The 21,885-nt window shown below is 38.9% G+C and overlaps 2 protein-coding genes and 1 long non-coding RNA gene across 4 annotated transcripts; 1 reads left to right on the top strand and 2 right to left on the bottom strand.

Moving 5' to 3' along the window:
- Positions 1 to 320: 320 nt before the first annotated feature.
- On the bottom strand, positions 321 to 2,885 carry rrp15 (ribosomal RNA processing 15 homolog). 2 transcript variants are annotated; one of them, XM_037274058.1, is made up of 5 exons: positions 2,816 to 2,882; positions 2,121 to 2,428; positions 1,509 to 1,606; positions 1,234 to 1,426; positions 321 to 900 (listed from the first exon to the last, which is right to left on the bottom strand). In XM_037274058.1, exons 1-5 carry the CDS (start codon positions 2,859 to 2,861, stop codon positions 781 to 783), a joined length of 765 nt encoding a protein of 254 aa, XP_037129953.1. In that variant the 5' UTR covers positions 2,862 to 2,882; the 3' UTR covers positions 321 to 780. The 2 variants fall into 2 exon arrangements, with proteins under 2 accessions (XP_037129953.1, XP_037129955.1); XM_037274060.1 differs by having other exon boundaries at positions 680 to 900; positions 2,121 to 2,425; positions 2,816 to 2,885.
- Positions 2,886 to 3,444: 559 nt separating this feature from the next.
- LOC119135948 lies at positions 3,445 to 6,158 on the top strand. Its single transcript, XM_037273979.1, has 2 exons — positions 3,445 to 3,603; positions 4,143 to 6,158. Exons 1-2 carry the CDS (start codon positions 3,582 to 3,584, stop codon positions 5,600 to 5,602), a joined length of 1,482 nt encoding a protein of 493 aa, XP_037129874.1. The 5' UTR covers positions 3,445 to 3,581; the 3' UTR covers positions 5,603 to 6,158.
- LOC119135949 lies at positions 5,920 to 9,837 on the bottom strand. Its single transcript, XR_005100644.1, has 2 exons — positions 8,620 to 9,837; positions 5,920 to 7,913 (listed from the first exon to the last, which is right to left on the bottom strand). It is a non-coding gene; the product is annotated as an uncharacterized LOC119135949 (long non-coding RNA).
- Positions 9,838 to 21,885: the final 12,048 nt, after the last annotated feature.

Below are 21,885 nucleotides of genomic sequence, written 5' to 3' on the forward strand. Positions count from 1 at the left end.
TTGTTATTGAACTTCATTTGGTTACTTTGGATGTTTTTCATTTTTTTAGTTTTCTATTTTGGGGTGCTGTGGGATTATTCTAAACAATCCCAAAATATTTTTTTTATAGATTACATTTATGGATAATGAGTTCGGTAAATTTGTGATCGTCTTTCCCAGATTTCTTTCTTTCTTGTAACGTGAGCGGATTTGACATTCAGTGAACAAAAGTTGTCCCTGAAACAAAGGACAGCAAACACTTAAGATGCAGTGAGCCGGAAGAAACACTGACTTGGTGCTTCCATAAATCATGAGCAAAGTAAATAAGCCACACTGATACGTTGCAGTATAGTAGGGGAACAGCTTTTGATTTCCGTGGCACTGTACAAAGGGTGATATTTACACAGGGTACATAAAAAAAAAAAAGGTACAAAACATGGTCATAAACAACCTTTGAATATTTGAGCTGAACAAAGCAGCCTTGTGGTTAACTGGTACATAGTCCAGCTAAAGAAACATTGTATCAGTCCTCTTTTGAAAGTTTATTTTGCTTTCATGTATATGACCTGCCTCTCTCATATCAACAAAGGACAACATTTCTGGAAATTCTCAATCCTTTCTGAGCAGACCCCAATCCCATGAAGAATTTCCCATTATTTCATTCACAGAAGCAAGTACAGTACTGTAGCTCGCAGAATACAACACTGCCCCCTATTGATTGAACTGTCACCTGGCTGCGGGTTAGTCTGAACCTCATCACAATTAAGTCATAGTCTCTTTCTTCGTAAAGTGTCAATTGGATTAAATTCCATCTGCACCACTTCCTGTGTGTTCCTCTTTGTCCCAGTCTTTCATCGTCGCTCCCATCATAAAGTCATCACTGAGGACACTCCACGCTGGTTTCTCCTCCACCTCAGTAGTCTATGAGGATGCACAGACACAATAACTAATAGGTTTGGGCTTTGAGCTGCATAATTTTTTCCTCAAACTTAAACAGCGCACCTTATTCACATATTTTTCCTGCTCCCTGGAATTTCACTTTCTTATTTTATATTTTGATATTTTAAATTCCTCAAGCAAGAACCTTCCCACTGTCCACTTCGTGCAAACTTCATTTAATCGTTGATAGACAAGTCATTATAAAAAACGTCTTTAAAGGGGTAAATTGACTCAACAAATCAGCATAAATTAGTTTTTTGACAAAATATAGGATAGACATTTGTTTTTCTGAGGTGAAAAAAAAAAATCACTTACATGTGTGTCCTTTTCTGCCTTGACTTTGACTCTGGCGCCACCTTCTGTTTTCCTTAGAACATCGATGAAGTCTTTTTTGGAAACTGAGGAAAGTATTTTTGCCTTCTTTCTCTCTGAGCCATCAACCTCCGCCATCTTTCTGTCGATGTTCTTTTGGTGCATTTTTACCGCATTGAACAGTTGCACGACACCTCTGTGGAAAAACCAACAACAAAATCAACCTTCACACTCACGGTGTACGAGTGTACACTACACAAAAATACTGAATAACACACCGGGTGGCAATTCTCTGCAAAGATTTTTCAACCTCACGGTCCTTCACTAGATCAGGTTTTACTCTGGACATCATCTCCCATGCTCGTTTCTTATCAGTCTGGGGGACAAGAAAAGAGCAAGCACCGTGATACATAAATTTGCAATGTCTGTCATTACACCAGCTGCAGGGAGCAAGATTTCAAAGATATTTAGTGTTTATAGATTTATTTTTAAGTGCTACCAGGATCCATTATTTGGCCGTAAGAAATAACTTACCAGCAGCTCACACGACTACTTTGACGTTAAATAATATTACACAATAAAATACAAAGAAAACAAGTTGAAGGTTTTCTCTAATGCTATCTTGGTTTTATATTACATTGTTTGTTGTATGAGTATTTGTTTTTAATTTTGCTTTGTTTTACTCTGCTGTTTGCAGCCAGGTCAGCATTGCAAATGTGAACCGTATGTCATGTAATGTTTTATTTTAATATGGATATTTTCTAATGTGTATTAAATTTCTAGAAAACAATTCAGTGTGTTGCTAACATTTAACAACAGACAGCTAGTTTTGGGCGAGGTCTAGTTGGGGTGATCAGAATTTCTGCATTTATAAGCACTTTGCTAATTACCTGCTCCTTCCTCTCCAACTGCTCCTGTTTTTCTTTTGCCTTCACTTTGTCCAGTTCTTTGTTTTTCACCAAGATGGTGGTTTTGCTCTTGGGTGTTTGCTTTCCCAAAATCTTGGCCATTGCCTCTGCCCAGCCAGCATTGGGATTGCCTTCCTCCTCCTCCTCCTCCTCCTCCTCCTCCAGACCTCCACCTTCATCCTCTGCATCATCTCCGTCATTCCCTCCATCAGATGATACGTGATCATCACTCCCCCCATCTGAGTTGTTCAGCTCATTTGTGTCCTCCAAAGAAGATTCAGCATCATCTGCCAAAAGAATCAACTTCGAAGTCATCTGGACAACAACTAGTTTTCATAGGGTACTGTATAGGAGTTTCACGTGTTTGATTATTGTAAAATGAGAGTAGAAAGCTGAAAATTGTACCAAAACCACACATATGTGCATCATACTTAAAAGTGAAGCCTTAATACTCCGAAAGGCTACTTAATTAGTGCATTACAGCAACACATCCTACAAAAGCATTCCGTTTCATTATACGTGTTCGATGTTTCGAGTCGCACACATCTAGTAAAAAGTCGTTGACGACATCTAATGTGTTTTCAGGACGCTGTTTTATACGAATTGCCCAGAATAAGACAAATCATCCTAAATGCAGTTGAAGTATACAATGTTACACGCAGGAAGCAAATAGTTACCGATATCTTCCATGATCCGCACACGCGTACGCACCAAAGCGGCCATTGAAGAGTAACGAGAAAAAGGTTCCGGGGGCAAACATAAGTACCAGAGACAAATGGTTCCTCTTCGGGTTTATCTCTAATTACTACGCACACACATGCATCTCTCTCTCTCTCTCTCTCTCTCTCTCTCTCTCTCTCTCTCTCTCTCTCTCTCTCTCTCTCTCTCTCTCTCTCTCTCTCTCTCTCTCTCTCTCTCTCTCTCTCTCTCTCTATATATATGTGTGTGTGTGTGTATATATGTATATATATATACATATATGTATACAGTATATATATATATATATATACCTGTATGCAGGATTTCATATTAGTGGATTTCACCTCGACAAATGACATTCTGCAAAGAAACACGAAATTTGTTTTGAGGATTCTCAAAGAACTAATTGTAAAAACTAAAAAAATTTCACATCAGAGATTTTGCAGTTTGTTCATTGTCATGTGAGTATTTATTTGTGAGAGATTACTTTTAAGAACGCACCTTTTGGTGAGAAATTAAAAAACTCAAATACCAGGACATACCAGGATGCTTTTCCACGTGCACCCAAGAAACTAAACCGGTATTGCATAGTGATTCTGACGATTAGAGCATGTGGGTCTGTGCGTGGGTGTGTCTTAAAGTTGCTTTATTAACAGGAGACAAGCTGTCTCCAGTGACTTGACCGGTCCAGAAAGAAAGGTGGACGTCTGCAGGATTCCCTCTTGAGTCTTCTACACATCAAACATGATGACCAGGAAAAAAATGAGTAAGTTCAACATCAATACCGTAATCTGTTGGTTACTGGGTCTTAAATCAAACATATAATGTTGTTCTGTTGGGATGAATAAATCAGCTGTGTAAAATTGGCTATTGGTTGATTCTGCTTCAAGCGTGTTACTCTCTTAAACGCCCACGTTGTAATGAAATACATTTCAAAACTTGACATCATGTCCACCATTATGAACTTTTCATGTGGCGGAGGATGTGACACAAAGCAACATGTGGTGGTTTGCTTGTTAAACCTGATCAACCAGTCTTGTTTGACTGCAAATCCTGAATGGTGGCAAAATCAAAAGAAGTCTCAGCTTCATTCTCTGGGCTTGCATGAGTAAAGAAAATAATGATTAAACTGGATTTGGATTGGGAAAAAAAAATCACACTTGAAAGGTAGTATAAGTATCTACCATCTTGATCAGGTATTTGTTGTTTTTACAGATTTCTGCTCAGACACACTAAATGTAATCTGCATTTTCGTATTTAATCATATTTTGTCATTAAAAAAAAGCATTGTTCTTGTCCTTTTAGAGGAAGCAGCAATTGGTTTTGCACTAGGAGCAGTGGGAGGCTCCATAATGGCAGCCATAGACGAGCCCGTTGACAGCACCCTGGCTGCAATGACCACAACGAGTCAACTGAAACCGCTGATCGAAGACATCAGGACAGTGGGTGCTCTCGGACTGGGGACTCTCATGGGGGCTTCTGCCCTGACCATCGCCATGACCTCAGTTGTAGCTGGTGTTGTCCTAGCAGCGGTGGTAGCTTCGCTCTTCGTCACCACAAGGAATTGTGGGGCAAGTCAAACGAATTACGCAAACTTGTGGGTAAATGCAGGACTTGCCGGTGCCCTTGGGGCCACAGTCAGTGGCGGCACATTAGGTTTTTCTATTGAAACGATTGTGAATAATTTTGGCATGACTGGTCTTCTGTTTGCACTGTGTATATTTAGCATCCTCAAACCACCTCTTCGCTTTGTATTTAACATCCTCTGGCAGCAAGGCGAGGCCTGTTGCACTCAAAGGTCTACGGTTTGGGACACAGAAAGGAAAGAGTTAGAGATTTCTGATTTAGAGCAGAGAGAAAGGGTGGCTGTGCAAATAGAGGATAGGATCCTAAATATTGGGAGGAGCGCCACTGACGCCAAAGACATTACGACATGGGCCACTGAGCGGAAGATGCGAGAAGGACTAGAGAGGAAGAAGATGGAGGCTGAAGAGGCAGAGGTCAAACAACGGACTCTCCAAGACTGGATCAAAACTGTGATGATCAAATATGTGGACTTTTTGGCTTTTTCAGGAATTCCAATGACTGTGGTTGCTGTTGTAACATCATTATTTGGCTTATTTGGGTATGGGGGCCACCATTCTGTGTTCATTGTACTGGTAGCTTTAGTCGCAATCATTGGCTATTTGATTCTGAAGTCTTCTGATTTTAAGTTCTGGATGTTGATAGGATGCATGGGAATGCTCGCAACGTTCGTTATCGCCATGCTCACCGTGCAAGCTGGAGACGAGATCATGAATCAGAAAAGGCAACCGCAGGACGTAAACAGTGACAGCATCATCGAACGCATGAGTGACCTTTCCAGTCGAGAAGCTTTGAAAACAGCAATTATCGCGGCAAAACTTTGCCAGCTGAGTTTGGGAGCTGCAGTCGGGGGCCCTCTGGTGAGGCATGCAGCTGGAGAGGGCAAAGTCATCATAGGGGCTGCGATCATTTCCGTCGTTTTACTAGCCGGGGTAGAGATTTTATCCCCAGCTCTGGGAAAAGGTGGGAAAGCCGGGGCACTGCTGGGGGTGGTGGGCACTTCCGGAGTGTCTATCGGTGCAGTGGTAGCCATGGCAGCCGAGTGTACCTCATGGCTACGCACTTCGGGAGCTGTAGCGGGTGTGATTATTGGCACACTCGTCATGGGTAATTTACATTTTGTCTTGATTGGAGTCCAACTTTTTGTCGCCTACGTCTTTGCTATGACTAATGCTTTCTGAAGCAGAAGATGTAACGTTAAATTTCTTACTGTGAAAACATAAACAGTGTGGACATGCAAGTTCTGAATGGTAAAACCCATTTGAAGTAACTGTGCTACAAAGAATACTATTTATGCAAAGAATGCAGTTCACATTCATCATGTTGGTCATAGACAAATGTAGAGTACTAAAAGTTTGGGTAGCGAAGTTGAATACAGTAATCTTATTTCCAAGAAAACGTGTATAGACATTTATTGATGAAATTGATGATGGGTGAAGAAAAAAAATCATTGGAAAAAATTGTAATAATAATCTATAAAATATTCAGTCATTATTTGTTAAAAGTTTAATTTAGCATTTCAGCACATTTATAACACAAGAAATGACCTACATGACTTTCATCAAGCCAAGTTGTTTTGCACGTTTTAAGCAAAACCAGCATTGGAGTATCTTATCTTGCAAGAAATTGAATGAAAACCGCTGCGTTATAAAAAAAAACAATATATGTGACAAAAACTGAATGCTTAAAATGCATGTTTTCTTTTCATTCTGAAAGACATAAAAGTTTTATACCACTGTCTGGGCCATGCTTTGATGATCATTGGTATATATTTAGTGAAATAGTACTACAGAGAATGCAATAAATTGTCATCAGTTCAATAAAGCAGATAGCCACCTCCTTAGGGTCAATGTAAAGTGAAAATATATTTGATGTGAATCACATACATGACCTTTCCTGCTCAGAATGTGTCTCGGTACCTACCATGATGCACCACTGAATGGCAGTGTACACTAACAAGTGCAACAGCCTGCATCATTGGCCTTGCTCATCTCTCTCTAATGACAATCAGTCACTTATTTGATGAAACTGTTAGCCTCTGCGTTCACTTTTGAAGAGATTCAAGGGATGCAAGGTCACAGAGATAAATCCATTTGGATTGTGATGGGTAAGCTTGTTTAAGCTTGTTTTGTTTAGCCTTCTAATTCTATTTGATTTAGAAATTGCTAGATTTAAACTTACACATTCGCTACTTTTAAACAACCACATTTCACAAAGTTTTACAAACATCAACTACATATGAATTTGATATTTGCAATCTTTTATCTGTTCTCAGTTTTATATTTTTTGTGTGTGTATTTGCAACACCAAGGTGCACCGAGGTCTCTCCCTATAACACCAACCATCGTGTCGAGTATTTAGAATAGACGTGTTCAGCTTGATGATCATGTTGTCTGTTTAGTTTGCCATTCTTACAATCTAGCTGGGCTAATTATTTGAGCACCACTTAGATAGTTGCAGGTCATGATCCAAGATATGTTGTCTGCAAACTTCAATGGTGTTGCTTGAGTGGGCAGGATTCCCATTGTTGGTGTAGCGCATTGAGTTCAACATGTAGCCTTGTGGGGAGTGAGCGCTTAAGATCCGAGAGGAGAAAAACGGCGGGGATCTAGTTTGACTGATTGGTTGGAAAGAAAGTCCTTAATCCTGCAGCAGGTGAGCTGGGGGAACCCAGGTCAGCCAACCTTCTCAGGGATGTCAGGAATGCTTGTGTTGAAGTCTTCGTTGGAGGTGGTCCAGTGAGGTGCAGAGTGGAATTGGTGGTGGTGGGGTGGGGGTGGGAGTCTTTATATTGGAGCCCCAGTCACTCCAGCCTTGGTGGTGGGTTCACGTAAAGAATAATAATTTCATTTTTTACCGGACTATACAAAAACTAACTTTTCTCCAAAGTGAAAGTAGTATATAGTAGAAGAAGAAGAAAAAAAGGATTTCTGACGGTCTTTAATCACTGATGACAACGTACAATTTAATGATGACAGATATTTGGTTAAAATAACAACGAAGCATTAACGGACTGGTTGACGATACTAAAATAGCGGTGACAAACTGACAGAAGCGCAGTTAACATAATGATGACAGAGTGACGGATTGACGATGGTGGTCTGGCTGCTGGTGAATGACAGACCGGCAAAATTTATTGATGCACCCACCTCTGGAAGTTGGACTATGATGGCATTTGTGCCCTTTGTTGCTTAACCCCCCCGTTCTGTTTTGTCACTATCTATAGCAAATGTCTTTTGACTCACTCGGTTGTCCACAATCATTAAATTCATACTGTGTTCCAAATTTTGAAGAGAGTACAGCATATATTTATTGCTCAAGCCGTTTAGCTACGGATGACATATTGAATCATCTGTCTGACTTACTTTCTGATCTTCCTATTTCCTATTCTACTATGTTAGGGGAGAAGTGGTCCATATCCACCCCCGTCTTTCCCACACAAACCCCTTTTGGTCCGCCTGAGGTCAGTGTGGGTCAGCACCCTTCTGCCAACTGCCATCATTCACAGATGAATCCACAAAGGAAAACACGAAAAATGCAGAGTCATACATGTGGGTTTTTGTTTGGATGTACGTATGTGATCACAAATGCCAAAGCGTTTACGACAGAGCAACCACACTCCTTTCAAGTGTGCAACACAGTGGGGAACATCACGTGTGCATTTGCGACCAGCAGGTGTTTTTTAAAAAAACATTTTTTTATTATTCCTATAACTTTTACTGTGTTGGAACGTAAAGTGTGTGTCAACGGTATGACCATGAATAAACTTTTACAAACTTTTGGGGGAATTAATATCAGTGACAAATCAAAAGGTGGCCGAGCATTTGCATTTTTTCATCCCAACTCCGCAGACTCTTAGATCTGATCAAATTTGGACTGTTCCAAAGACATTAAAACTCATTTATTTGACCAACCTTTATGTTGACTGATATAACATCTCTTTTTTGTTCCCATGCCCGTATTTTATTTATTCTACGCTAGTTAATTTCTCTTGGTGTCATAAAAAAAATCTATAAACCAGCCTTTCTCTTTTGAACTGTCCAATAAACATTACACCTTCCACATATACGTTTTGATCATCAGACCTTGATACTTGATCCAAAACTCCCCTGCAGGAGATTTGCTGAGATTTTAGTTGTTAAACTGCAAGTCATTTGATTTAGTGGCCCTAATATGGCATCCCTCTCCTCAATCTTACCCCTTGACCCTTGCAACCCTCATGAGTCTTTGGTTCCCATCCACCATGAGAGCATGAAGGATGAAAGGCGAGTTTTCCAAGAACCTCCTGCTGTGGACGTGACATGATGTAATACCTGGTGTTCCAACCTTAAACTTGTCACCACAAGAGCAGTGAAAGTGGAGTAGCCGCTGGAGATGGAAGGATCATGAGCTCTACTGACCAACAACATGTTTATACATTCATATTATAGTGAACGAAATCTCTAGAGAAGAATATTTTATCAAAAATCTTGGTTTTGTTTTCTGCCTCAAATATTGTTGGTTATACCACTTTCAATCAACTTTTATTCAAGGCAAAATGTGGGACTTCATCTTAGAAACCCATGACATCAGTTAATACTCAGGACTTGACAGTCAGCACGTACAACCAATTAACAGTTTCAAATAGCCCATTATATAAGTAATTAGGTTGCACAAGCAGCAGTTGAATGCGTAACTGAACATGCAGCAATCCCAGATTAGGGCCCATATATGACCTCTTCCAAGTGCAAAATCTCAGTCTGGCCTGGGCTGAGTCCTTTTATTTTCCTTTAAATCCAAGAGTTTTCATATATTAACAATTCAACTGTTCACTTTGTCCCAACATGACTTTGTGAAAATGATACAGAAGTGTAGATTATTTGTTGCCATAAAAACCATGATAACTGATTTAAGAGCAGCTCTGTATTGTTTTCTGTTCAACGTGCGTATGTATCATATACCAGGATTCGGATTGTGATGGCCCTGGGAAGATTATATTAAAATAACAACACACAGAAGTTGAAATGTAATTGTACTAAAAATGATGATTAGAAGCTGCCGTCAAGAAATGAAATGAAGATACCAGACTGTTGGCAATAAATTAACATCCACAATAAATTGTAAATATAAGTGCTTCTCAGTATTATGACCTACAGAGAAGGTCCTGTGGGCTCTGACTACATGCCACTATTGTTTAATTACTAAATGAATCACACAGAGATAACATTAGTCATATTTACAGTGTTTGGTGATATTTACCTTAAACAGGGAAATTGTGCTGGGAGAAGATCAACACAGATGACTCATCTCTAAACTGTATTGAGTGAGAATGAGGTACGCAATCCCTTACTGAGTTCCCAAGGCATTACCAACAGATCACTTTAGTCTCCAGTGGTCAGACTAAACAAGAGCATTCGTACTTGTTTTATCGCGGATCAAAAACCTCTCAGCTGTATCACAAGATTGTAAACTGTGATGTGGCAGTTTAAACGTGGCTAATAATTCAACACTTGGCTTGTTTTGGAAAAACACAACTCTTATGTAACTTATGTTAGAACGCAGCAGGAGGGAGAAGGTGTTCCCTTGGTCCTTTTTAAGAGACACTCTTCTTTTTCTCGTGCCAGCTGGCTTCCATCTCCAGGCGATTCGCGTTTCAAATAATCCACAGCAGCTGAGTGGTCAGTTCAGTCCTGAAGATAATTAAAATATAAACCTCTTCAATATTCGTTGCTCTACTGCCAGGTTCTCCTCAGCTGCTTTGGTTTTGAGGTTGTAGGGGGGTCATTTGATGGTCATGTTTGCTGATTTGCGGCCAGGGAAGATGTTAAAAAGTGAGCGTATCCATCCATCCATCCATTTGGGGTCGCGGGCGTGCTGGAGCCTATCCCAGCAGTCATTGGGCAGTAGGCGGGGGACACCCTGAACCGGTTGCCAGCCAATCGCAGGGCACACAGAGACGAACAACCAGCCGCACTCGCAGTCACACCTCGGGGCACTTTGGAGTGCTCATGCTACCAAGCATGTTTTTGGGATAGGGGAAGAAACCGGAGTGCCCGGAGAAAACCCATGCAGGCACAGGGAGAACATGCAAACTCCACACAGGGGTGTCGGAGATGGAATCGAACCCGCACCATCCTAACTGTGGGCTAACCAGTATTTCACCGTGCCGCCTCTCTGTGTACACAGCATCTGCAAAATAAATGCACACTATATTTTGTGACAAAATCTCTTATTGATCACGTTAACAAAGGCTACAAATATGATCAATATCTCCAATGTAACCAATTGTAAACATCTAATTGTGAGCCTCAGCTAATTCTGAATAAACATGTACTGCTGATCTGAGCTATGACTTTTGCGGATGGTAAAATATTTTCCTTCAATTGACTTACATAGGAATGCATGTTGGGTTGGACTTTTTCCACACAAAGAAAACATGATATTGTACGCGGTCACCCTTCGATCAATTCATCACATGCATCTGTTTTTATGACGGAAGTTTGAACAGTTTGAAGACCCATAAATTATTGTTGTGACCTTTACTCCTAGATGCCTAAATCCCTGCATCCCACCCATCGGCGAGTGTTTTTGAAGGGAGCAAATGTTGCTTTCTCATCAGCGTCTGTCTCAAAGAGGTCACATAAGGACATAAAAGGGGGTGTGTCTCAAAATAACCAGAGTATTTCAGTCCAGTCCAGACTGCACCATGAACATGGAACGCGTGTGTAGCCAAACCTCGGTGAATTAAAAGCATCAGCATGACTTTATATGAATAGAACAAATGCGTACACACACCCCGAAGACTTCTTTGTCTTCAATTTTGGGTCAATTTTGGTAATGATTGACTATTTGCTTCAGGGTGGGGTTGTGGTATGCCTGAGCAGAAGAAAGACTGGAATACCACGAGTTTCTAATAATGACAGAGACTATTACAGATACAAAGTTTTTTTTTTTCTTCTTCTAGAGTTCCAACTAGTGCTCAAAAGTGAGGCATTTCGGGGTCAGGGATCAGATAACACCAAAAGAGTCTGAAGATGACAGTGTTAAATCATAAATGTGATCAGGTTAAAACACGACCTACTGAGATTTCACATTAACTTGCTGAGTCATCGTGTAGATATAGTGCAGGGTTTCAGAAAGAAGGTTTTGCTTGCTCTGACAGCTCACCATTGCAACATTTCAGACTGTACAGTAATTGTAATGCCCCAGTGACTTTCGCTTTCATTTTTCAAATTTAATAGATTTATTTTCAGGCCTTTTCAATGTTAACAAATGTCTATTCAAATAAACCTTCCCACAGAGGTGATACAGGATAACCAACAGATGTATTTTTAAGAGTTGAATTATTTCATTAATACAAACGTGAATACTTTCAAGAACAAACTGCTTTATGAGGAAAATTCTAATTCTCTTGTAAATAGAATTAAAAGAGTAAAAATAAGACAATACAAACTTCATACTAACAGCGTGTACCTTGCAGAAGTAGTTTGCTGATTCACACAGATAGTCATCTTTTACAATTTGACGTGGCCATAATGATTGGATACAGACAATACTGTCCATATTTTAAGAAAGAATTGGCAGTTATTTTGAGCAAATTCACTTAGCATCTCAAGTAAATTATAGATCATTTTCTTCCTATTTAATTTCTCCGACAAGCATGTCCCACTTGCTCAAAGACTGTTAGGTGGATTCCATGTGGATTTAGAGGAATAGAGTCTCTGCTGAACATGGCCAAGCCTAAAACATGTTACAGCAAAGTATAGTGGCAGGATGGCATTTATCCATGCCAAAGATTTTTTGTCAAGATTGTGGTATCCCCGAGGGTGCCTTGTAATATGGAAGATTGTTCATGTCTTGTTTCCCGCAAGTCTATGATTACTGTGCCACTGGGCACACACGAGATCCTGAAACCGGTGTTTTCCTTGTAAAGTGCCACCCACGCAAAATGGAGCGCCACCGATTTAGATTCAAATACACAGTTGCCTTTTCAGTCAAATCTGTTTAAGTTGTTCGAGCTGATCTAGTTGGAAATATTGTATTCTTAGTTTTAGAAAGGCTTTAGACTTTAGAGGTTTTGTGGTCATTCAAAGTTTGGATTGCCTTTGCACTATGTGGCAACGAAATTACCGCTAACCAAAATGCACGGAAGCTTTTACGCACAAATACCCGGATTTCACGGGTTTACGACAACAGGGCATAGTTGACCAAGGCCAACGCCATACTTAACAATATTTAGAATTTCATATGGATTTGTGGGGAAAATAGAAAAGCATGTGGTAAAATTACATTGAAATGAATGGGAAGGGAGCTCCGCCTTACAATATATCCAAATATTCCTTTTCTTGACCATGTTACCTATCTAAAGCAACGCGGGTTTTGCTTGATTGACACTTGGGGCCAGATTTTAGTGGATTAGTATGTGCGCTTGAAAATTATTTGGCGGACTGTGCTGTATCATGATGGGCGTTCTGGCGGAATAAGAGATTAGGAATACATCCAAAAACAAATCGAGACACTTAGAGACATACGACAAAGCGGTTGCGCTTTTAAGTATTACTTTAAAATTTGGTGTGACTAAAATATTTGGTAAAGGTCACTCACACAAAAAAGTGAATTCTTAATAAAATATATCAATATTATCTGAATATGCAATTGTCATATTTTTTTGTGAGAAATATAATCAAAACATCGACATTGATTATTTGGAACATTGAATGGTCTTTCTGCTATGTTCAACGGCCTCATCCATTATTTATGATGGTGAGCTGATTATTGCGATCAAAGTTATTTTTGTTCTTCCAACATGCATTTGTTCATTTATATCTCCAAAGTGATCTTTTGTGTTTAGCTGAATTTCCTTTTAGCACAGCTAATGTTCCATCTGTTACAATTTTGTGTTGTACTTTGGCAGTGCTTTCCTGTAGAACAAACAACATTAGTCCCTTCCCATCAGCCTGGGATGACATCAATCAAGCTGCCGGTTAATGACGCATGTTTGATTTGGGAGACAGTGAATCCCTGAACTTAGCTCTAGCCATGTTCAAGAGTGTTGATAGGTACTGTATTATCTAATTTCAGTGATGTATTGTATTCAGACAAAAATTGCAGCAGGACAACTCATGGCTGCTTCATCACGACAATATGTCAGCACATAACATACCCAGCATCCGACAGTTCTTGGCCGAGACTAACACTGATGTGCTGGACCCACGTTTCTACAGGCTGTAGCTTTGAACGTAAACAAATCGAGCTTAAAATTTATACAATGACCTGAAGAAGCACATTAGTAAGCTTCCAAAGAGTAGTCAACCTAAACGTAAGAGGCTGTTACACTGACAAAATCTCCGTAGCACCAACCTACTCACCGGATGTTATTCTTTATTTACATCGGCAAGCTTCAAAAACCTCCCGACCTCGCTCCATGTGACTTTTCTCATCCTACTTCCCAAGCTTAAAGGGGGTCATCAGGGGGATCTGTTTTGAAGATGTGGATGACATTGAGATGGCGAGGGAGCTGCAGAGAATCCTTCCAGGAGTGCAGGACTGTTGAGAAGTCTGGGAAAATGTATTAAACTCCACGGGGGCTCGTAGTTTCTTAGGATTTGAAATATAGCGGTCTGCCCTCATATAGTAGAACTCATGGGATTACCTATTTTCACATAACGTTTGCAATATGTTTTTAAATGTTTATTTATTTAGTTTTGGGAGGTATGGTAACCTCCCATTTTTCATGAAAAATGCGGTTTATTCATAAATTTGTGGTGGTTTGGAGTCTCCATTGCTATTCATTTGGGTCTACTGTATATCTTATGTGACGGCGGTCTTGGAACTTTTCTCACACACTGTTTACTGGCGTTGTTTCTCGTCTATGTGTGCTTCTGTGTCAGCTTTGTTTCCTGCTAACTCGCCTTGAAAAACATCTCGAATAGGTCAGCTATGAGGCTGTGAGATCTCGACTGAGATCTGAGAAAATGACCCTGGCCCTCTGTCCATAAATATCCCCAGCAGGTCACCTACGCTTGGCATTAGACATTTGAGTTTGGAGAGGAGAATAAACAAACCTAATACAGGAATTTATCTTTTTTGTAAAGTGGTGTAACATACACTTCTACAGTCAAAAACTGGGTTATGAAAGAGAGCCAGAGTTAAAAGTGCAGTTAATGAAGATTTTATGGTGGTCCACTAAAGTGGGGTGGGCGTAGTGACATCATCTTGATTACTAGCAAGACCACGGCTGGCAGACTTAATAGCATGACTCAGACAGCCAGACACGATTCAAAAGAAGCATTTACTATCTTCTTGTTACTTCTGTTAACAGCCACATTATAAATAAACACCAGCGAGGCCATTCATTCCATCAGTAGCTAAAGCGTGCCCATACACATAATTCTGCTTACATAACGCTGGTCAACAAGGATGTGTCCCTGTTATGTGTCAGACTGGAAAAAATCAATATTTGTTTTCAAAATTTTTAATTTTTTTAATTTTGACCTATATAAATGTGTACACTGCAGATATGATTCAATTTATAGATATGACATTACACAAAAGGGAATTCCTGCTGTTATTGAACCTAACCTTTAATAAATACATATTACTAAATTATTTACTTTATTATTATTAGAATTATTATTATTATTAAAACCTGATGTGCTAGAGAAAAATAAATAAATGCAGATTCAGAATCAGATTTGAACATTAGATGTTTGTGGCCAAGTTTAATGAGGCTTTCTTGTCCTTTAATGCTACCACTGGTTTGCACTTTGTTATAAACTTGCATGTGACAGTAATGTGTGCATATAATTTTATATTCTTTTAACTCTTTTGTCATCTTGCATCAACTTGTACGTGCTTATTGAATGATGAAATGAAACTGAAACCTCACAATATTTAATCGTGGTTTGAATGAATGCTACAGATCAACAGTCAGGACAATGTTCAAGTTTCACTCTTGCTTGTACTTGCTGGTTTTCATTGGTCACTTTGACCTTGTACATGTTAGCATCATAGGCTAATTCTAGTTGCCTCTCTTTGACATAACGCACCATTATGCTAATCTGTTAAATGGCATTCTCAAGAGAAAGTTCCTCACTTTAAAAGCGCTTCAGGAAGTTTACGCCTTCCTCGAAGTAACCAGCAACATATGTTATGCATTAGTTCTGTACCATTTAGGCTGCTACTAAAATATTCCATGACTAACTGCCTGAGCATTCAGGCTCAGTGGCGAACCCCTATGTACTTTTTATTGCCATATAATCAATCAATTAATGCTTTGTTTATACAGCACCTTTCATAGTTAAAAAAGTAACACCAAGTGCGTCACTGAACAGGTAATAAAAGGGAGAAAATCAGTCAATTTCTGAACCCCCATTCCATGAGCTACCCCATGTCACATGTGTAAAAGCAGTATAGTTATGACATAGCTGAGAGCCGCTAGCACCAGGACCTTACGTCCGACCAGGGATCGGCGAGTACCAATATCGGATGCCGATACCAGCCGTATTTCAAGATATCAATACTTGCACTACTTGAGCACTCATACTATCTTATCGGTCTGAAAAAAAGAGGTATTGTAATCCACAGGTGTCAAACTCCATTGCTGCATGTATTCGAAGTTTCCCTCAGACCTGATTCAAATGATCAATTCATCCTTATGTTCCGCAGGAGCCTGATAATGATCCCGATTAATTGAATCAGGCGTGAATCCTGGGACATGATTACATCTCAGTGTACTGGCAGTATATCATATAAACCCACAATAGGGTGGGAGATATAAATAGCTAATGTAATATAGGCAGTAACTGTCAGAATCCTCACTTCTGCTTGAAAAGACCTTTCATTTGGTAACTTGTTCCAATCACACATTACCTTCTTGAAAAGTAAAGTCGGAATGCATTCCATTCTCACACTAACATTTTGCTCAATGTTGCTAATGACAGATAGGCTACTTGAGTTTATTTTTATACTGTTCATGTATTCTTTCTGAGCTGGGCTTCTGACAATAAAACATTAACAGGCAATATTAAATGTAAAAATAGATTCACTGCGTAACCAAAGTTTTATTTAGAATCACGACTTTCTTACTCTTGTAGTTATAGCCCAAATTAGTGTGGCCTCCAAAAGCCCTTATAAAGTCTGCTACACATTCATCCAGCTTGCTTTCCTGCTCACTTTCAATTACCAGCCATTCTCTCACCCACACATAAATACGGTGTCTCAAGGACCTGCAGAATTTAGGAACACAATATTAACTGACTGAACATTACATAACCCATCTCTACTTCTGAAAACATCAGATGTGTGTAATAAAAAAATGTTTGTTAGTCTGAAGTTGTTGTCAAAAGTTGTTTTGTAAGTCTGAAATACTTTTGTCATTTTATTATTTCTTTTAAGCGTCCTACACAATGTGCATTGTTGCACATGTACATATTAATATATTAGGGAAAACAATTCTGATAATTAACAGTATTTATATAATTGTAGAGGAAAACAGCAGAAACAGCATTTGGCATAAATACCAACAAAATCATTGAAATAAAATATTTTGTTTCCAGTCCTGTTTAAGTTTTGTTTGTCAAGTTGACTAAAAATAAAAGAAAGCGAATCAGAGAAAATTTAAAGTTGTTATTGGAAGGGTTAGGGGCAGCGATATTTTCGGAAAGTTTCTTTAGGCTACTTTTAATGTTCCAGGAGGACCCATAGCACACATTAGCGCCCTTGACTGCTGTAAAATTTTGCCATTGCAGTTAATCACTTTGATTGTTCTGCATTTAATCAATTAATCATTGAAAAGCTAACATTCTCTTTTTTTCTTTACAACAATATAAATCCCCTCAGTCACCCCAGTAGCAGGAAAATGTTTCAAATGAACATTATATAAACTTGGGAGAATGTTATTGAAAAGAGTGATGGGCTTTCTCAGCCTATTGAACTAAAGTTACAGATTGATGAGGATATTTTAGGAAGTGCACATCAAACTCAGGGTTCTATGTACTCAACAAGATCTCATGACTCAAACAGCAACAAATGTAATCATCCGTGACGCATGGAGAGTGCTCGTGTTAGCGTCTAGCTGGAGAGGTCAAATATTAAACGTCAACTCATTGAGAATAATCTTTGCTTTCAACATCCAAATGGACATTGTGAATTTCCATTTGTTGTGTCTGTGTGTGTGTTAATTTGTTATCCTGACTTTATAAACATTTACAAGACATATTGAAATTCCAAACTTGATACGGATAATCATTAACCAGAGCAACACGCGCTATGTCACAGACCCTGAATTCCCACAGAACTGTGATCCACATTAGCATTTGACGGATTCATATACAGTGTCAACTTCAAGGTTCCTAAAATACATTGATACCATTGCTTATTCAATCATTGACGAATCATCGAACTGTGCATGATATTTATAGACATGGGCCAAAAGGAACTAATGGGCTCGCTGGAGTAGCAGACAGAACAATGTATATTGCAGTACAGCTCAGTAGGAATTCATCTGAAGGTCGAGATTACCCAATCCTGGCCCTGGTCATTGGTTAATTGTGAGGTGGATCTGCTCACCAGTTGGCCACCAAGATGTCCAACTGTATTTCTGATATAATAGTAGCACAAAATGCATATTGGAATATCTTCCTAGTCGAGACTTCACAAGTTTCAAACTGATGCATGCATGGTTTAAAATAGCTGGCAAAAATTACATTCGAGTATTCCATGCATTTTTGGTTTATCCATAACTTCAATTGGAACAGTACTTGGGCTACGACTGGACGTTTCACAAGATCAAAAGGATGAACAAAGTTGCAGAATTCAGAACAGTGCCACCAACTGACTTAAATCCAAAAGTAACAAAAAGAGGCATACAACAGCTATAATGCACGAGCCTCCTACAATTACTGTTTCTGTCTTAAAGTTAGCGTTAGTTGGCTAAGTAGAGCACCAGGAGTGGTGTGAATAGATTTCAAAATAAGAGCACTATCAGGAAGCACAGTGTTAGCTGCCTTAAATTTGCTGGCTTAACACCATTAGGCAAATGTGACTGGTTAAGTGCAAAATATCTTATCCCATGTTATGTATTCAGTACTTTGCTTTTGTACTTTTGCCCATTTAAAGTATTTATGTTCTTCTGTTCAAATAAAAATGATTGTGATTCAGTTGTATATTAGATTTTTGATCAAATGCAATATGAAAATAAGTCCTGCTCCTGCCCTTGTTCAGAGTCATGTATTTCTTTTCTTGCTGTGTGGAGTTTGCAAAATGGATGGATGTTAGAACTCTCATAGCTGTTGTTATTCTTAGCATCGATGTGGTCTGCGTCACCTTGTTGCTTATTCAAGGCCTCCTCATCACCTGCTCCTTGCTTACGTAAAACTCTTTAGTATGGATCATGAGTTTTCCCTGACTTTTGCCCTCTTACGTAACGCTGTTAATTGCTTGACTTCCTCTGGGTGGCTGTTTGACCTCGCTGCACTTGTTTACGTAGCTGGGACGAAATTGTACGTGTGTGTGATTCTGTGTGTGTGTGTACGCATGTGATGACAAAGTATTAACTATTAATGCACCTTTTGGGGGAGGGTCAGTATCTACTGTATGTGTTTTTATGAACACCTCAGGGTTAGACATCTTCTAAGAGTACCTGGGCAGTGATTGATTTAATGCCCCGTGAATACAATGAGTGAAATATTCACAGGCACGTGTTCTGTACATGACTGAACAGGCACACCTACACTATAAGTCAGACCAGGTGTTCAAAGTGATATTGTACTGATTGTATAATTGCAGCTACTGTAAGCATGCCTGTAGTGGGTGAAGTACTGTCCGTTAAATTCCTTAGATCACAGAGGTTATTAAAGAAACAAGGTGGTACAGGAATGCCCGCGTAAAATAATATTGGTAGCAAATGACAATTGTGTTTCGTACGCTGTTCTTCAGAAGTTGTCATTTATTTCATTCTCAATAATTTAGGTCCTCATGAATTTTTATTTTCTGGACCTGGATTTAACACCTCTGATGCGCTTTAAAAAAAGGCATAGCCTTTAATAAAATGTTAAGAAAAACTAATATTGCTTCAAATGCAGTGTTTAGGTGAAGAATCATAAAAGCAATTTGGCGAAGAAGCAAAGCAAATCTTCTGTATTTCTGTAAGACACTTTTTTTTATTAACTATTTTTCCATTAAAAAAATAGTATCCACCTACATGTATTATTGATTTCTTCTCACTTTTTGAGACAAAAGACTGAGCTACTGTGGTGGCTATTGGGTGGAGTCGCACAGCATTTAGCGTTTCCTTTCAAACCACAACTACAGAGTTCCAGCTATGCCATAAACGGACATGCCAGGCACTTACGTGGCAAGACTAATCACTGGCTTACAGGAAGCAAAATTTACAGTCAAGGCTTGGGGAAGATCTTCCTATGTACAGTCGTGTCTTCATCATGGATGAATGCATTTTAACCAAGTCAAAGATGTCCATTCAGATCATCTGCCCCCTGAACAATAAACATTAGAATAGTCATTTGCTCCTGAATTAAACCTCACTTGTCTTATTTGCTGATGCAAGTTTATTTAAATGTATTTTTGTTGCAAATAATCATTCATTTTGAATGTGATGCTTGTGACAAAGTTCCCCAAATCCCTGGGTTACTCAAGTGGCCCTTGCTGGTACCACGTTGAGATCTGCTGTAGAGTGTCTCAAAAGTTGTATTACATGGGCCAGTAATTGGAATATGTGTTAGTACACCATTTTCATAGTGATACTTAACGTGGTCTACAAATGTGGCTCTTCTCTCATCAGGAAGTGTATGTCCTTGGCCTCTTCTGTCTTTTCCTCTGTATTGCCTCCTCTCTCACTTCCCCTTCTTCTCTCATCCAATTCCTGGTTTTTCTTTGTCTCACCTCGTAGCAGTGGCTTTGTTTACGTGCAGTCAATAATACCTTTTAAATCCTGAATATCGGCAGTCGTGAAACAGTCGTGAAAATGCATTTTAATATTTACTACTGTGACTTCAAACGTTGAGATTAATATGTCTGTGCTTCCGTGTGTATGTGCGTGGGTTTGCACGCCGGGGTGGAGTGGGGGCACGTACATGCGTGTGCACATGTCCATGAAAGCAAGGTGAAAGAGATTACGAGTGAATTTTCCACTCCCTCCCGCCAGTGTGGTTGAACCTGCTTGTGATTTCCTGGAATTATTATTTGAGCCGAGAAAATGCTGTTGTTGAGGTTTATGGGTGGAATAACTTTTATGGTTTGGATATTTTTTTATTGCCCAATCACCTTACAATAATTGGAATGATGACAAAAACAAACCTTCATTTTCACCTTTGCTCTTGAGCCTTTTTATTGAGTAACTTTCTTTATTTAGAATATGATATTACGTGTGCTTAAAACTATTTAATCACGTTGGAGATTATTGTAAAACTAAATACACAACAAAAATAATTACACACATTCTATACTTACACAATGACAAGAGTTACTTTGTTTTTAAAATCATCACCGGTACTAATGCTAAAGTCAATGTAAAATCTCCTTAACATGCTAACAAGAAATTAGCATCAAAGTCAAGAGTGATATTTCTTCAAATAAGTAATATTAAACACAAATATATATATATATATATATATACGTATGTGTGTGTCTGTCTGTATTTATGTCTTCTCAATCAAAGTACTCATATGGCCTTGGCAAATGAGTGGTTTAAAATGTACTTTCTTTGCCATGAGGGTAAAGTTGTCCAGGTTTAGAATAAAAATCCTTCATAATCGCAGATCAAATCATTTTCAGCATTCTTTGGGGTATTTAGTTGCAAAAGTACTCAGCATCATTACTAAGCTGCTGATCTTAAATACTTCTAACACTTGTGTTTGACATAAATTCTGGTAAGTTGTTTGAGGCACAAACATCTACGCCCACTCTTGCAGGAAATGTCATCACATTCAGGTTTTTTACTTCCTTATAGTCATAATTGAAATATTTCAATTATGTATGGATGACGCCCACAAAGGCTTATTACTGATGCTAAAAATGAACACTTAATAATAGTTACAGAATAAAAGATTGAACCCCATTAAAATTGTTATGCCGCATTCAGTTAAATGCTACAATGACAGTTCTTCACAGTTGCAGGTGAAGAATGATCCGAAACAAGCAACTCCAGGAAAGATAAGACATATTTTTCTGATGTCCATGTGCGCTAAACTTCAATCTTAAGGCAGCCATTGACTGGCAAATATTTGTATTAATGTAACTAATATTCATGTGTATATTAAAAAAAATTATCTTAGCTTGCCCAAATCATCTGAGTTAATGTAGATGTAAATGCCAAGTATTTATGTAAATCAAATGAAAACAAAAAAATCTCTATTGCAATTACATATTGCATGCAGTGCTCTGTTCAGTTGACTTTACAAAAGCTATATCTGACTGGATAATAATTTAAAATGTCGAAAGGCCGCAATGAAGAATAACAGAAACAATG

Source organism: Syngnathus acus, chromosome 16 (genome assembly GCF_901709675.1).
Source record: "Syngnathus acus chromosome 16, fSynAcu1.2, whole genome shotgun sequence".
In the NCBI taxonomy this organism is placed as follows: domain Eukaryota; kingdom Metazoa; phylum Chordata; class Actinopteri; order Syngnathiformes; family Syngnathidae; genus Syngnathus; species Syngnathus acus.